The 17,227-nt window shown below is 36.0% G+C and overlaps 1 protein-coding gene across 2 annotated transcripts in view; it reads right to left on the reverse strand.

Moving 5' to 3' along the window:
- The window catches only part of TRIQK (triple QxxK/R motif containing), a 98,294-nt gene that overhangs the window by 43,923 nt on the left and 37,144 nt on the right, over positions 1–17,227 (reverse strand). Inside the window, exon 4 of one of the 2 annotated variants that reach the window (XM_019925152.3) lies at positions 1,390–1,468. In XM_019925152.3, coding sequence (XP_019780711.1) covers positions 1,390–1,450 — 61 coding nt within the window. In that variant the 5' untranslated portion in view covers positions 1,451–1,468. Of the gene's footprint in view, positions 1–1,389; positions 1,472–17,227 lie in introns of both variants that reach the window. The other variant, XM_019925149.3, reaches the window with a different exon arrangement.

The following is a 17,227-nucleotide window of genomic DNA, read 5'->3' on the forward strand; positions in this document are numbered from 1 at the left end:
ATTTATGTGGTTTAGCACATCCCATCTGATCTAACTTCAATCTGGTAAGTCAGTCCTTCTGTTTAAACACATAAATAATATAACAACCCACACTATTTACTCATGCTGCATCCTATAAGTGAAGGAAGATATATACAAAAGAAATCAAATATCATAAACCTTCTCCTAAGAAATAATATAGTCAGAAATACTGTTTTTTAATTTGCATTATCCATCAGTTAGGTGAGTTAAATCTTTCATAAGATTCTTTTGATTGCATTTTTTGTTATAATAGTTGTTTGGTTTTGTTTGTGTATTTTGATTTCCTCTTTTATGAATTGCCTGCTCATATTTTTTGCCCATTTTACTATTGGATTTCCAGATTATTTTATTTATAGTAGGGCTTTATTTTTCTACATGTAAATTTTTAATTGGTTACATATTTTAAATATTTTTCACTTTGCTTTCATCTCCTTTGTTTTACAGAAACATCTTTTCCCTTATGGAGTGTACCTTATGTATCATATTTATAAAACAGGTATATACTCTATTATTATCAATTACTTCTACTTATTTTCTGACTTGTATTGTAACTTCTTTGTTTATCTGTCAGTTATTTAGAAGAGGTTTTATTATTAATATTATTATTATTATTATTATTTTAATTTCCAAAAGAATGGGAACAGGTGGCAAAAGGAAGGAACATGTAAGAAGAGAGGGTAGCGGGTGGGGAAGGGGAAGTTAACTTTTTGGCTTCCAAATGATTTCTAATTTACTACACTTTGTTCAAAGTTGTGGTTGCAGGATATTGATTCTTTAAAATTGAGGGGACTTGGTTTGTGACGTAGTATGGAGGTAATTTTTTGTAAATACTCCATGCATCCTTGAAAAGATTGGGTAGGAAATCCTGTACCTAGAGCATAGTCTAAAACAGGGAAGCTTCCTGTTATCTTCCTTTGCTGTTGACTGGACTTCCCTCTAGTCCACCATTTTACTAAGTTAAAATTTTAATAAGAGAATTTTGAGGTTATCACATTATTGCCACTAAGAGTCAAAAGAACTGAAAGATTTTATAAGGATAAAAATAAATAATTAAACATGTTAATATTAAAAATACTGATTATACACAAGCACCTTGCCTTAAGAATAACAATAAAGGTATTTTTGCTTTACCAAATTAATAAAATCTAAAAGAGCTTTGAAAAATCATAAGTACAAAAAAGGTATTTCTTCAGAGGTAAACAGGGCTGCACTGATTTTTGTTCCTTAAAAATTCTGTGCAGTCCTTTGTTATTCATATTCTGTGCATCATATGTATTAGGGAAAAGTTATTTTCTTAATATCACACATAATTGCTTTTTTTCTTCATCTGAATTCACAAGAATGTATCAAAGGGAATTCATTGCTTACCAATTTGCTTTCTGTACTGATCAACAGGAAGTTTTATAGTGGAGGCATCTTTTCTTCCCATCTTTGATCTCCAAAGTGCCTGCTGCAAAGAAAGAAAATAATTATGATGAAGTCCTAAAAAATCAAAAGAACAATCTACAAACTTCAGAAATAATTTATTTCACAAAATCCATTTTTAAAGCAACAGGTAAAAATGCATTTGACTTATTCCCATTAGATATTGGTAAAGAATATAAAATTCGAGAGATCTTCAAGATGGCAGAGGAGTAAGATGTGGAGATCACCTTCCTCCCGACAAATACATCAGAAATACATCTACATGTGGAACAGCTCCTACAGAACACCTACTGAATGCCGGCAGAAGACCTCAGACTTCCCAAAGGGCAATAAACTTCCCAAGTACCTGAGTAGGGCAAAAGAAAAAAGTAAAAACAGAGACAAAAGGATAGGGATGGGACGTGCACCAGTGGGAGGGAGCTGTGAAGGAGGAAAGGTTTCCACACACTAGGAAGGCCCTTCGTGGGTGGAGACTGCGGGTGGCAGAGGGGGGAAGCTTCGGAGCCATGGAGGACAGCACAGCAACATGGGTGCAGAGGACAAAGCAGAGAGATTCCCACACAGAGGATCATTGCCGACCAGCACTCACCAGCCCCAGAGACTTGTCTGCTCACCCACAGGGGCAGGTGGCGGCTGGGAGCTGACGCTTGGGCTTCAGAGGTCAGATCCCAGGGAGAGGACTGGGGTTGGCTGCGTGAACACAGCCTGAAAGGGGCTAATGCACCACAGCTAGCCAGGAGGGAGTCCAGGAAAAAGTCTGGAACTGCCTAAGAGGCAAGAGACCAATGCTTTGGCGTGAGCAAGGAGAGGGGAATCAGAGCACAGCCTAAATGAGATCCAGAGATGGGCACAAGCCGTGGCTATCAGCACAGTCACCAGAGTCGGGCATGAGATGCTAAGGCTGCTGCTACAGCCACCAAGAAGTCTGTGTGCAAGCAGAGGTCACTACCCACCCCTCCCCTTCTGGTAGCCTGTGCAGCCCGCCACTGCCAGGGTCCCATGATCCAGGGACAACTTCCCTGGGAGAACACACAGTGAACCTCAGGCTGTTGCAATGTCACATTGGCCTCTGCCCCACATTACATACCCCTCCCTCTCCCTGGCCTGAATGAGCCAGAGCCCCCAAATAAGCTGCTACTTTAACCCCGTCCTGTCTAAGGGAACAACAGATGCCCTCAAGCGACCTACACACAGAGGCAGGGCCAAATCCAAAGCTGAAGCCAGGAGCTGTATGAACAAAGAAGAGTAAGGGAAATTTCTCCCAGCAGCCTCAGGAGCAGCTGATTAAAACTCCACAATCAACTTGATGTACCCTGCATCTCTGGAATACCTGAATAGAGAACAAATCATCCCAAAATTGAGGTGGTAAACTTTGGGAGCAACTGTAGGCTTGGGATTTGATTTCTGCATCTAATTTGTTTCTGATTTTATGTTTATCTTAGTTTAGCATTTTATGTTTATCTTAGTTTAGTATTTAGAGTTTATTGTCATTGGTAGATTTGTTTATTGATTTGGTTGCTCGCTTCCTATTTCTTTATATATATATATATATATTTTTTTTTTCCCTTTTTCTCTTTTTGTCAGTGTGTATGTGTATGCTTCTTTATGTGATTTTGTCTGTATAGGTTGGCTTTTAACATTGTCCTAGGGTTCTGCCTGTCTGGATCTTTTTGATTGTTTTCTTTGGTTTTTGTATAATGTTTAGTGCTTATTATCATTGGTGGATTTGTTTTTGGGTTTGGTTGCTCTCTTCTTCCTTTCTTTCTTTTTATTACTTTTAATTTTTATTTTACTTTTAATAATTTTTAAAATTTATTTTATTTTATCCAGTTTTCTTTCTTTTTTACTCCCTTTTCTTCAGAGCTCTGTGGCTGACAAGGTCTTGGTGTTCCGGCTGGGTGTCAGGCCTGTGTCTCTGAGGTGGGAGTGCTGAGATCAGGACATTGGTCCACCAGAGACCTCCCAGCTCCACATAAAATCAAATGGCAAAAGCTCTCCCCGAGATCTCCATCTCAATGCTAAGACCCAGCTCCACTCAACAAACAGCAAGCTGGACATGCTATTCCAAACAATCAGCAAGACAGGAACAAAATCACACCCATTAGCAGAGAGGTTTAGTAAAATCATAATAAGGTCAAAGACACCTCTTAAGACACCACTGGACATGGTACTACCCCAGAAAGATCCAGCCTCAACCAACAAACACAGGCACCAGTCCCCTCCACCAGGAAGCCTACACAACCCACTGAACCAACCTTAGCCACTGCAGGCAGACACTAAAAACAATGGAAACAATGAATGTGCACCTGCGAAAAGGAGACGCCAAACACAGTACGTGAAGCAAAATGAGAAGACAGAGAAACACACAACAGATGAAGGAGCACGTTAAAAACCCACCAGAGCAAACAAATGAAGAGGAAATAGGCAGTCTACCTGAAAAAGAATTCAGAGTAATGATAGTACAGAGGATCCAAAATTTTGGAAATAGAATGGAGAAAATACAAGAAACGTTTAACAAGTACCTAGAAGAACTAAAGAGCAAACAAATAATGATGAACAACACAGTGAATGAAATTCAAAATTCTCTAGAAGGAATCAATAGCAGAATAACTGAGGCAGAAGAACGGATAAGTGACCTGAAAGATAAAATAGTGGAAATAACTACCGCAGAGCAGAATAAAGAAAAAAGAATGAAAATAATTGAGGTCAATTTCAGAGACCTCTGGGACAACATTAAACGCACCAACATTTGAATTATAGAGCTCTCAGAAGAAGAAGAGAAAAAGAAAGGGACTGAGAAAATATTTGAAAAGATTATAGTTGAAAACTTTCCTAATATGGGAAAGGAAATAGTCAATAAGGTGCACTTCGCACACAGAGTCCCATACAGGATAAATCAAAGGAGAAAAGGGCCAAGACAAATATTAATCAAACTATCAAAAATTAAATACAAAGAAAAAATATTAAAACCAGCAAGGAAAAACAACAAATAGCATACAAGGGAATCCACATAAGGTTAACAGCTGATCTTTCAGCAGAAACTCTGCAAGCCAGAAGTGGGTGGCAGGACATATTTAAAGTGATGAGAGGGAAAAACCTACAACCAAGATTACTCTATCCAGCAAGGATCTCATTCAGATTTTAGGGGGAAATTAAAATATTTACAGAAAAGCAAAAACAAAGAGAATTCAGCATCACCAAACCAGGTTAACAACAAATGCTAAAGGAGCTTCTCTAGGCAGGAAACATAAGAGAAGGAAAAGACCTACAATAACAAACCCAAAACAATTAAGAAAATGGTAATAGGAACATACATATCGATAATTACCTTAAAAGTAAATGGATTAAATGCTCCAAACAAAAGACATAGACTGGCTGAATGGATACAAAAACAAATACGCATATATATGCTGTCTACAAGAGACCCACTTCACACCTAGGGACACATACAAACTGAAAGTGAGGGGATGGAAAAAGATATTCCATGCAAATGGAAATCAAAAGAATCTAGAGTAGCAATTCTCATATCAAACAAAATAGACTTTAAAATAAGGGCTATTACAAGATAAAAAGAAGGACACTACATAATGATCAAGGGATCAATCCAAGAAGATATAACAATTGTAAATATGTATGCACCCAACATAGGAGCACCTCAATACATAAGGCAAATGCTAACAGCCAAAAAAGGGGAAATCGACAGTAACACAATCATAGTAGGGGACTTTAACACCCCTCTTTCACCAATGGACAGATCATCCAAAATGAAAATAAACAAGGAAACACAAGCTTTAAATGATACATTAAACAAGATGGACTTAATTGATATTTATAGGACATTCCAGCCAAAAACAACAGAATACAATTTCTTCTCAAGTGCTCATGGAACATTCTCCAGGATAGGTCATATCTTCGTTCACAAATCAAACCTTGGTAAATTTAAGAAAACTGAAATCATATCAAGTATCTTTTCTGACCACAACACTGTGAGACTAGATATCAATTACGGAAAAAAATGTAAAAAATACTAACACATGGAGGCTAAACAATACACCATTCAATAACCAAGAGATCACTGAAGAAAACAAACAGGAAATCAAAAAATACCTAGAAACAAATGACAATGAAAAGATGATGACCTAAATCCTATGGGATGCAGCAAAAGCAATTTTAAGAGGGAAGTTTATAGCAATATAATCTTACCTGAAGAAACAAGAAACATCTCAAATAAACAACCTAACCTTACACCTAAAGCAATTAGAGAAAGAAGAAAAAAATAACTCCAAAGTTAGCAGAAAGGAAGAAATAATAAAGATCATACCAGAAATAAAAGAAGAAGAAATGAAGGAAACCATAGCAAAGCTCAGTAAAACTAAAAGCTATTTTTTTGAGAAGATAAACAAAATTGATACGCCATTAGCCAGACTCATCAAGAAAAAAAGGGAGAAGACTCAAATCAATAGAATTAGAAATGAAAAAGGAGAAGTAACAATTGACACTGCAGAACTAAAAAAGATCATGAGAGATTACTATAAGCAACTATATCACAATGAGACGGACAACCAGGAAGAAATGGAGAAATTCTTAGAAAAGTACAACGTTCTGAGACTGTAGCAGGAAAAAAATAGAAAATATAAACAGACCAATCACAAGCAATGAAATTGAGACTGTGATTAAAAATCTTTCAACAAACAAAAGCCCAGGATGAGATGGCTTCACAGGCGAATTCTACCTATCATTTAGAGAAGAGGTAACACCTATCCTTCTCAAAGTCTTCCAAAATATTGCAGAGGGAGGAACACTCCCAAACTCATTCTATGAGGCCATCATCACCCTGATACCAAAACCCGACAAAGCAGTCACAAAAAAAGAAATCTACAGGCCAATATCACTGATGAACATAGATGCAAAAATCCTCAACAAAATACTAGCAAACAGAATCCAACAGCACATTAAAAGGCTCATACACCATGATCAAGTGGGGTTTATCCCAGGAATGCAAGGATTATTCAATACACACAAATCAATGTGATAAACCATATTAACAAATTGAAGGAGAAAAACCATATGATCATTTCTATAGATGCAGAAAAAGCTTTCTACAAAATTCAACACCCATTTATGATAAAAACCCTCCAGAAAGTAAGCATAGAGGGAACCTACCTCAACATAATAAAGGCCACATATGACAAACCAACAGCCAACCTCATTCTCAATGCTGAAAAACTGAAACCATTTCCTCTAAGATCTGGAAGAAGACAAGGTTGTCCACTCTCACTACTATTATTCAACATAGTTTTGGAAGTTTTAGCCACAGCAATCAGAGAAGAAAAGGAAATAAAAGGAATCCAAATCAGAAAAGAAGAAGTAAAGCTGTCACTGTTTGCAGATGACATGATACTATGCATAGAGAATCCTAAAGACACTCCCAGAAAACTATTAGAGCTAATCAATGAATTTGGTAAAGTAGCAGGATACAAAATTAATGCACAAAAATCTCTTGCTTCCTATACACTAATGATGAAAAATCTGAATGAGAAATTAAAGAAACACTCTCATTTACCACTGCAACAAAGAGAATAAATTACCTAGGTGTAAACCCACCTGAGGAGACAAAAGACCTGTATGCAGAAATTATAAGAGACTAATGAAAGAAATTAAAGATGATAAAAACAGATGGAGAGATATACCATGTTTTTTTGATTGGAGGAATCAACATTGTGAAAATGACTATACTATCCAAAGCAATCTACAGATTCAATGCAATCCTTATCAAACTACCACTGGCATTTTTCACAGAACTAGAACCAAAAAAATCACAATTTGTATGGAAACACTGAAGAGCCAAAGCAACCTTGAGATAGAAATACAGAGCTGGAGGAATCAGGGTCCCTGACGTCAGACTATACTACAAAGCTACAGTAATCAAGACAGTGTGGTACTGGCACAAAAACAGAAATATAGATCAATGGAACAGGATAGGAAGCCCAGAGATAAACCCACACACCGATGGTCAACTAATCTATGACAAAGGAGGCAAGGATATACTATGGAGAAAGGCAGCCTCTTCAGTAAGTGGTGCCGGGAAAACTGAACAGCTACATGTAAAAGAATGAAATTAGAACATTCCCTAACACAAAAGTAAACTCGAAATGGATTAAAGATCTAAATGTAAGGCCAGACACTATAAAACCCTTAGAGGAAAACATAGGCAGAACACTCTATGACATAAATCACAGCAAGATCCTTTTTGACCCACCTCCTAGAGAAATGGAAATAAAAACAAAAATAAACAAATGGGACCTACTGAAATTTAAAACCTTTTGCATAGCAAAGAAAACCATAAACAAGATGAAAAGACAACACTCAGAATGGGAGAAAATTTTTGCAAATGAAGCAACTGACAAAGGATTAATCTCCAAAATTTACAAGCAGCTCATGCTGCTCAATACCAAATAAACAAACAACCCAATTCAAAAATGGGCAGAAGACCTAAACAGACAATTCTCCAAAGAAGATATACAGATTGCCAACAAACACATGAAAGGATGCTCAACATCACTAATCATTGGAGAAATGCAAATCAAAACTACAATGAGGTATCATCTCACACCCGTCCGAATGGCCATCATCCAAAAATCGACGAACAATAAATGCTGGAGAGGGTGTGGAGAAAGGAGAACCCTCTTGCACTCTTGGTGGGAAAGTAAATTGATAGAGCCACTATGGAGAACAGTACGGAGGTTCCTTAAAAAACTAAAGATAGAGCTACCATATGACCCAGCAATCCCACTACTGGGCATATACCCTGAGAAAACCATAATTCAAAAAGAGTCATGTATTACAATGTTCACTGCAGCTCTATTTACAATAGCCAGGACATGGAAGCAACATAAGTGTCCATCAACAGATGAATGTATAAAGAAGATATGGCATATATACACACACACACACACACACACACACACACACACACACACACACACAATGGAATATTACTCAGCCATAAAAAGAAATGAAATTGAGTTATTTGTAGTGAGGTGGATGGACCTAGAGTCTGTCATACAGAATGAAGTAAGTCAGAAAGAGAAAAACAAATACCATATGCCAGCACTTATATATGGAATCAAAAAAAAAAAAAAGTTCTGAAGAACCTAAGCGTATGACAGGAATAAAGATGCAGACATAGATAATGGACATGAGGACAAGGAAAGGGGGTAGGGTAAGCTGGGACAAAGTGAGAGAGTGGCATGGACATATATACACTACCAAATGTAAAATAGCTAGTGGGAAGCCGCCACATAGCACAGGGAGATCAGCTCAGTGCTTTGTGACCACCTAGAGGGGTGGGATAGGGACGGTGGGAGGGAGACGCAAGAGGGAGGAGATATGGGGATATATGTATATGTATAGCTGATTCACTTTGTTAGAAAGCAGAAACTAACACACCATTGTAAAACAATTATACTCCAATAAAGATGTAAAGAAAAAGAAAATATAAAATTCTTTCAAATAAATTATCAAGGATATAATTGTTGGTGCAAATAAATACAATTAAATTTCCCAATTATTCATTCTTGGTAACATTCATTTTATCAAGTACTATTAATGCTCAATGAAACCACACTGTTACAGAGCTGGAGATCAGGGTATTTAAGGTGAGGGTTTCAGCCATTTTGATGAGTCACTCTGTTTTCCTGGGTCTCTCCCATGTATACATGTTATTAAAGTTCTGTTTGATTTTCTCCTGTTAATCTGTCTCACGTCAATTTAATTCTTAGACCAGCAAGAAGAAACTAGAAGGGTAGAAGAAAATTTCTTCCCCGCTGTACACTACATTATATGCACTGTTTGTTTTAATCCACAACATATCTTTCAAATCCTATTCTTTTTACTGAATTTAGATATTGTAGCAGAGACTGCAACCTACTAACCAAAATCCATACTGTCCTTTTCCTGGCACTATTATTCCTAGCCTGAAATCAAACATTTAATTGAATTCTTATCAACAGAATATGAATTGAAGTCATGTGTGCCACTTCCAGACCTGAACACTAAAAATCTCCCGTGTTGAATCCTGTGTTCTTTTTCCCCTTCCAGTTGGCTAGAATGGAAATAATCTCCAGAGAAACCATAAGGGTATCTTTGTAAGGACACAGAATCTTGATCTGCCTGGGATGGAGGAGGGTATTCTGTAACTCATTTACTATTGTCGACTGAAAAAACTGCACAACCTAAAAGTTGAGAGTTATGTTTTATTCAGCAAACATTCTTAGGACTTCAAGCCTGGGAGGAAGCATCTCAGATGACTCTGAGAGACTGCTCAAAGAGGCAAGGGGGGAAGCCAGGATATACAGGAGTTTCTGCAACAAAGACCAGGTAGTTGGAACATCAAAAGATTACTGTTAATTAACGAAAACCAGATAGCTCAGATTAAGGAATTTATCTCTTTTCTATGTATGGGAAGATGCAAGAGTCTGGGCTAACTGAAATCATTCCTTTGATATGCCCTTCAGCTACCTGGGGCCAGTATCCTGTGTTTTCTCATCCTGAGTTTCCTCTGGTGTACTATCACAGGTGGCTACAGTGGCTGACTGCTAGATGAGCTTGGCAGTGGGCAGCCTGTTTGTCTCCATCCTGAGTTCCCTCAGGGCTCACCATCCAGTGGCTGTAATGTGATGGCTTGATGGCTGCCACATCCTTTGTTTACTGACACAGCAGGCAATATTTTAGTTCAAACTATCATTGGACTCTACTGAAAAAGAAATGAAATTCTATTGTGATTGAATCATGTATGTTGGTGGGGACTATTACAGACTTAAGTGTTCCCCAGAGGGTGCCTGGAAGCATTCCTCAATGCTTCGAGGAAGGAGCTACAGGATAAAGATGAAGTCAGGCAAGAACTGGCCAGTTCACAAGCAAAACTATGAGGGAATAGAGAGCCCAGTAATTTGGGAACAAGATTGGAAATGCCAACTTCTAAACTCCAAAAAGCAGTAAATAAAAGTTAAAGAGAAGCATTAAATCTATAGATTGCTTTGGGTTGTATAGTCATTTTCACAATATTGATTTTTCCAGTCCAAGAACATGGTATATCTCTCCATCTGTTTGTGTCGTCTTTGATTTCTTTCATCAGTATCTTATAGTTTTCTGCATACAGGTCTTTTGCCTCCTTAGGTAGGTTTATTCCTAGATATTTTATTATTTTTGTTGCAGTAGTGAATGGGATTGTTTCCTTAATTTCTTTTTCTGACCTTTCATTGTTAGTGTATGGGAATGCAAGAGATTTCTGTGTATTAATTTTGTATCCTGCAACTTTACTAAATTCGTTGATTAGCTCTTGTAGTTTTCTGGTAGCATCTTTAGGATTTTCTACATATAGTATCATGTCATCTGCAAACAGTGACAATTTTACTCTTCTTTGACAATTTGGATTCCTTTTATTTCTTTTTCTTCTCTGATCACCATGGCTAGGACTTCCAAATCTTTCTTGAATAATAGTAGTGAGAGTGGGCACCCTTGCCTTGTTCCTGATTTTAGAGGAAATGCCTTCAGTTTTCCACCATTGAGAATAATGTTTGCTGTGGGTTTGTCATATATGGCCTTTTTTTATGTTGAGGTAGGTTTCCTCTATGCCCACTTTCAATAAAAAATATAATTTAAAAAAATGCAGTGAGGTACCACCTCACACCAGTCAGAATGGCCATCATTAAAAAGTCTACAAATAACAGATGCTGGAGAAGATGTGGAGAAAAAGGAAACCTCCTATATGTTGGTGGGAGTGTAAGTTGGTACAGCCACTTTGCAAAACAGTATGGAGCTTCCTCAGAAAACTAAAAATAGAATTACCATATGATCCAGCAAACCTACTCCTGGGCATATACCCAGACAAAACTATAATTCAAAAAGATACATGCACCCCTATGTTCATAGCAACACTATTCACAATAGTCAAGACATGTTAACAACCTAAATGTCCATCGATAGATGAATAGATAAAGAAGATGATGAGATATCTAACTATCTATCTATCTATGTATCTATCTATACACACACACAAAGTGGAACATTACCCACCCATAAAAAAAGAATGAAATAATACCATTTGCAGCAACATGGATGCAACTAGAGATAATCACATTAAGGGAAGTCAGAAAGAGAAAGACAAATACCATATGATATCACTTACATGTTGAATTTAGAATATGACACAAATGAACCTATCTACGAAACAGAAACAGACTCAGAGGGGGTTGGGGGAGGGATGGAGTGGGAGGTTGGTGTTAGCAGATATAAACTATTATATATAGAATGGCTAAAACAACAAGGTCCTACTGTAGAGTACAGAGAACTATATTCAATATCCTATGATAAACCATAATGGAAAAAATATTTTAAAAAATGAATGTATATATATGTATAACAGAATCACTTTGCTGTACAGCAGAAATTAACACAGCATTGTAAATCAACTATACTTCAATAAAACTTTAAAAAAATTTTTGAAGACAGTTAAACAGATTTTGAAAAACAAATGCTCATTAAGATATCTCAGTTAAAAAAGAGAGAGAGAGGGGGGCAAAGAGCAGATCAAGGATGTTCCTTTCTCACCTGAACGTAATGTTCCAGATCACCTAATGGCAGCCACTATAGAAAGAGAGGCGTGGGAGATCTGATGTTTATAAAGAAAGCAGACTTGAGAACCATGTCTAAGAAAGAAATCACAGTGTGATTACTGGCACATGGAACTAACTAGAAATGGTAAAAATGTTACTAAAATATGAGGGAACTATATTTATAGGGAAACCAGAAATTTTGTTTAAAAAATTCTGTGAATGAAAACCAATCCTTGGGCCTCTAAACTTAAACCAGCAGAGTGCTGCCCCCAAAGAAGGCAAACTTTGTGGATTTGTAACACTCACTTCATATGTGACCAGGAAGGAGAACCATCCAGAAGGCAGAGCCATGACAAGGGAATTTCTCTAAAAAAGACCATAACTAGGATCTAAGCAAGAAACTTCTACTGTCAGTATAATGGGCCTTTTCAGCGGTATCCTGCACCGCATGGATCAATGATCCCTGTGTGTTTCCCATTCTTCCCTTTCTAAATGGGAGTGATTATTGGAGCTATGAAGCAGTTATCCTTTGCTTTGCTGTTATTTATTAGGGGCCTGGTGAGGCTGGGAAACAGTAGGTAAACTTCATAGTCTGTAAACCTCAAGGAACCAGACTGTGCATTGGCTTGAGATCCTTGACTTTGTGCGGGATTCAGTAAGTGGGGAACTTTAGGATCTCCCTACTGGGGAGGCAGGAAAAAGGATGTGCATGGCTATATCATGACCAGAAAGGTGGAATGTAGGAAAAGCTGCTTCCTAAATTACATGCTCTCTTTTTTTTTTTCCTGGTCGCACTCAATTACATGTTCCAGCCTCCTTTGCTGTTAGTTGTGGGAATGTGACTGAGTTTCAATTAATGAAATATGAATAAATTAATGTCTGCTACTTCTATAACTAAACTATAAAAACTTTTCATATGTACTCATTCATCTGGCTGAAATGAAGATGACCTCCAGAATGACCCTGTTAATAATGTGATGAAGATGGCAGAGCCCATGACATCCTGGATCCTGAATGACTGCATGGAGGACAGCTAGCTATTCAACCAACTTATTTTCCCTTTCATACTGCTATGAGCACAAGAAATAAACTTGTAGCATTTGAGCCTCTATACATTTTGCATCTATTTGCCACAGTAGGTAGTATCACCCTAACTAAAACAAATAGATGTATAGATGTCTCCATATAAACTGATGCAATTATCTAACTGTAAATGAGCATTATTAACAACGCCAAATGCCAAACACATTTGAAATCTGTTCAGACCAAATTGTATTCTTTATTTATATTTATGGTCACACAGATAGAGCAATGAAAACAATGACCCCACTTTATATAGTAAAAGGCATTTCCAAAGTAATAATTTCTACTTATATATAGGAAAATTATAAATTCAGCTAAAAATTTATTTTTATATTCATAATAATCTTCAGATTTAATATTATGGTAATATCTAGGAATGTACAAAGCAAGACAAAAAGTCAAATAAATTGTCTTAATCGCTCATAAACCATGTAGTTATTACATCTAAGATAACACATGCTTAAAATTTCAGAATTGAAACCAAGACATCACCTAATCCTATATTCTCACTTGTTGTAATTCAGAATATCAAAAATAATTCTGATAAAGAAGTACCATAAATAATGTCAACAGATATATTATAATTTATTCATATAGCAATTCCATTTGCATACTGTTTTGCATTTGTTAATTGTAGAGAGGAGTCAAGTTATTTTAATCTTGATTGTGTGGGACTAGAGAAGATATCACTACATTTTAGGAGAGAAGTTAGTTTAAATGAATAAATACACAAGATATTATTCTCTCTTCAATTTAGTTTTGTTTTTTTGCCTTTATGGAATAGCTTAAATGTTTAAAAAGCAAGTTACTAAGGCAACCTACCAAAACAGTCACTAACTATGTTTCCCCCAATTCCTTCCTAGTCATTTAAACAAACATCCAAACAGAGATAACACTTTAGAGGCCAGTATTTTATTCATTCATTATCTGTAGTAAGTAAAAAAGTCAGGAACTCATAGAGAATCTTTTCACCAAAGTAAACTGGACTTTATTTACTTTAAAATGTACTTTAAATACACAAAATTATATCAAAAAAAAAAAAAGCTAAAGAACCTAAAGGTTTATAAGGGCCTACACTCTATAAATGACACATTTTATGTGTATAATAACCTGTGAATATAAAAACTTTAAGAGAATTTCAACCTAGGAGATACATTAAAGAGGAACTAGTTTTAAATGTTTGTTCCTAATTATTTTGGTGATTGATAACCCTTATGCAAAATTTCAAAAATTTAAACTTTATTCTTATCTTTGAAATTATTATATTCTATTTTTTTTTTTTTTGGCGGTACGCGGGCCTCTCACTGTTGTGGCCTCTCCAGTTGTGGAGCACAGGCGCTGGACGTGCAGGCTCAGCGGCCATGGCTCAGGGGCCCAGCCGCTCCGCAGCATGTGGGATCTTCCCGGACTGGGGCACGAACCCATGTCCCCTGCATCAGCAGGCAGACTCTCAACCACTGCGCCACCAGGGAACCTTTTTTAAGCAAGGTTACATTTGAACAAATGTTGAAACAAACAAAAAAATGCCTAGAGAGCACACACATGCACAAATGACTCACATTTTATTAGTTGCCACAAACACAAGAAGGTGGAAAATATTTTACTTTCCTAATAAACACATTGGGGCTATTTTAAATGATCTAAAGAGAAACCCATTCATGTGTATGGTGCAAACTGTCAATGCCTCAGACATCTAGAACCTCTAAAATGCTCTGTCTTTTCTTTGTTCTTCAAAGCCTTGCAGTAATCATCATTCATTTCTATTGTTTGATGGTTAGATAGCAAACCCCCTAGAAATCCAGGGAGACATTAGCACATACAGCCACAATTTCTAATAAGACAGCTATTTGCATACAAGATCAGTCACAATTTAAAGTGTGTTGTGATAGATGCAGAAAGGGAATAACAGATTTATATTAGCATGTACAATACCAAGATTGTTTTCACAATTTAATTCCTTGGAGATTACATCTCATCACCTTCTTTTACAAAGAAGACTACATTCCCTGAGGAACTAACTTGCTCTGAGACCCAGCTAAACTAAAATATGGATTAATAAGATAGTTATTATTTATGAATTTTGCTGTAAGAATTATTTTAGATTAAATCATCAGAGAAGTTTTTAACATTCTTGAAACTTGATAACACATTTTTAAGGAAGAAAAAAAGTTTATTTAATACCTAAATTGCATATTAAAATAATTCATAATTAATTTTTACTCCATTAAAACTGTACACTCTTTAGGACTTTTAAAATTAAAGAGAATACTTTTGTTTTTAATATCCTTTCTTAACCTGAATTTTGCACAGCAATTTCCCATACATATTTTTAAGCATAATATGTGACCTTTAAAAAAAACAAAGGTAGTGTTATATTTAATCACATTCCAACCAACTTATTTTATTGCTCATTTATATCTTTTTTATGAAATCCAGAAAGAACATGTAAAGAAATAAGAAACCTGAAGCCTTCACATATGTCTCTGCTTCCAGAAAAAGCATTCAATCCAGACTGTGACATTTAAATACAGATCGAAACAAAGGTTATTAAAAAAAATTCAACCCATGACCACAAAAAATTAACCATCTCAGTTTTTAAGACTACAAGATAGACTCTCACTTAAAAAAAAACAAAAAAAAAAACCCTCTAACCTAAGTATTAAGTTATAAACAGGCAAAAAAGATGTTTGGCTATAGCTTGATCAGAATTGAGAATCAATCATGAAATACAATCTTATGCTAGAAGCTGAACTGAAGAAAGTAGTAAATGAAGAAGATAAGGGTCCCTGATCTAACATTCCAGAGTAATGTTTTAAAATTTCAAAGCTGATCATGTAATTAACATACTTAAGTCATCCAAATTATGGCCTTTTTCCTATATGACGCAAAAATCCTTGGTATAAAGAAGCATTAATGATCCAAGTTTGTCATTTGTTCCCTGCTCATGTTCCAGTGCACTATCAAATTCAGCTTTTAGGTCCATGATTTTGAAACTCTGCAATTTACTTTAAATGTCACTTCCGTACCCCTCCCCCACTCATGGAATCTATATTTTAATATTTCAAGCAAGGGTACATGATTCAGATCTCCTGAGATAATTCTCCACACTTGAGGAAGTGAAAAATAAGTAATTAAAAGACTATCAAAATGTGACACAGCATCCAAGTAGACAATGTATACCTTGACATAAGTGTAATAGTGAGATAAGTCTGTAATAGGAACAAATTCCTATTGTATAAAACTGGAGAGCTAAACAGTGGTCTTCCTTATATTTTCAAGGATCAAGGTGACCATTTCATCTTTACTTTGCCAAATTAATTTCCTTTGTAGCTGCAGAAAGAGTATGTAAAAACTCGAATGTGTGAAAATGTGATTTCCAAAATCCTGATCACTTGCCAACATTGATATAAAAGTTCATTAGAAAAGTAACTACAAGACAGTAATCTGTATGACTCCAAAAAGTCATGTTCCAAAAGAGGAATCTTAGTGATTGGGACTACCCTTCATCTATACTTAGAACTAAAGTAATTACAGTATCAACAAATAGTGCTGGAACAACTCTATGTCCTTATGGGGAAAAAAAAAAAAACAGACCCCTATCTCATACCACACACAAAACTCAATTGAGGATAGACCATAGACCTAAACAAAAGAGAAAAACAACAAAACAATGAAGCTCTAGGAAAAAAGTTTATTTTCATGACCTTGGGGTAGGCAAATAACACTTAGAGAGAACACAGATGGTATGCACCATAAAAGCAAAAAGAAAAGGATGTACTGAACTTTATCAAGTAAGAAAATAAGTAGGTGAGTTACCTATAGGAAGTAAATATTCATAATACCTGTATCTGACAAAAAGAACTTGCATCCAGAATGTATAAAGAGCTACTCAATAATATAAGACATACAGCTCAACAAAAAATGGGTAAAAGACTTGAACAGAAACTTCACCAAAGAAGATATGCAAATAACAAACAAGCACACGAAAAAGTTCTCAACACCATTAGTAATCAGCAAAATGCATATTAAAATTAGAATTGAAATATCACTATACACCCACTAGAATGATTCAAATAAAGATT

The sequence above is a fragment of the Tursiops truncatus genome, chromosome 17 (assembly GCF_011762595.2).
Source record: "Tursiops truncatus isolate mTurTru1 chromosome 17, mTurTru1.mat.Y, whole genome shotgun sequence".
Lineage (NCBI taxonomy): Eukaryota > Metazoa > Chordata > Mammalia > Artiodactyla > Delphinidae > Tursiops > Tursiops truncatus.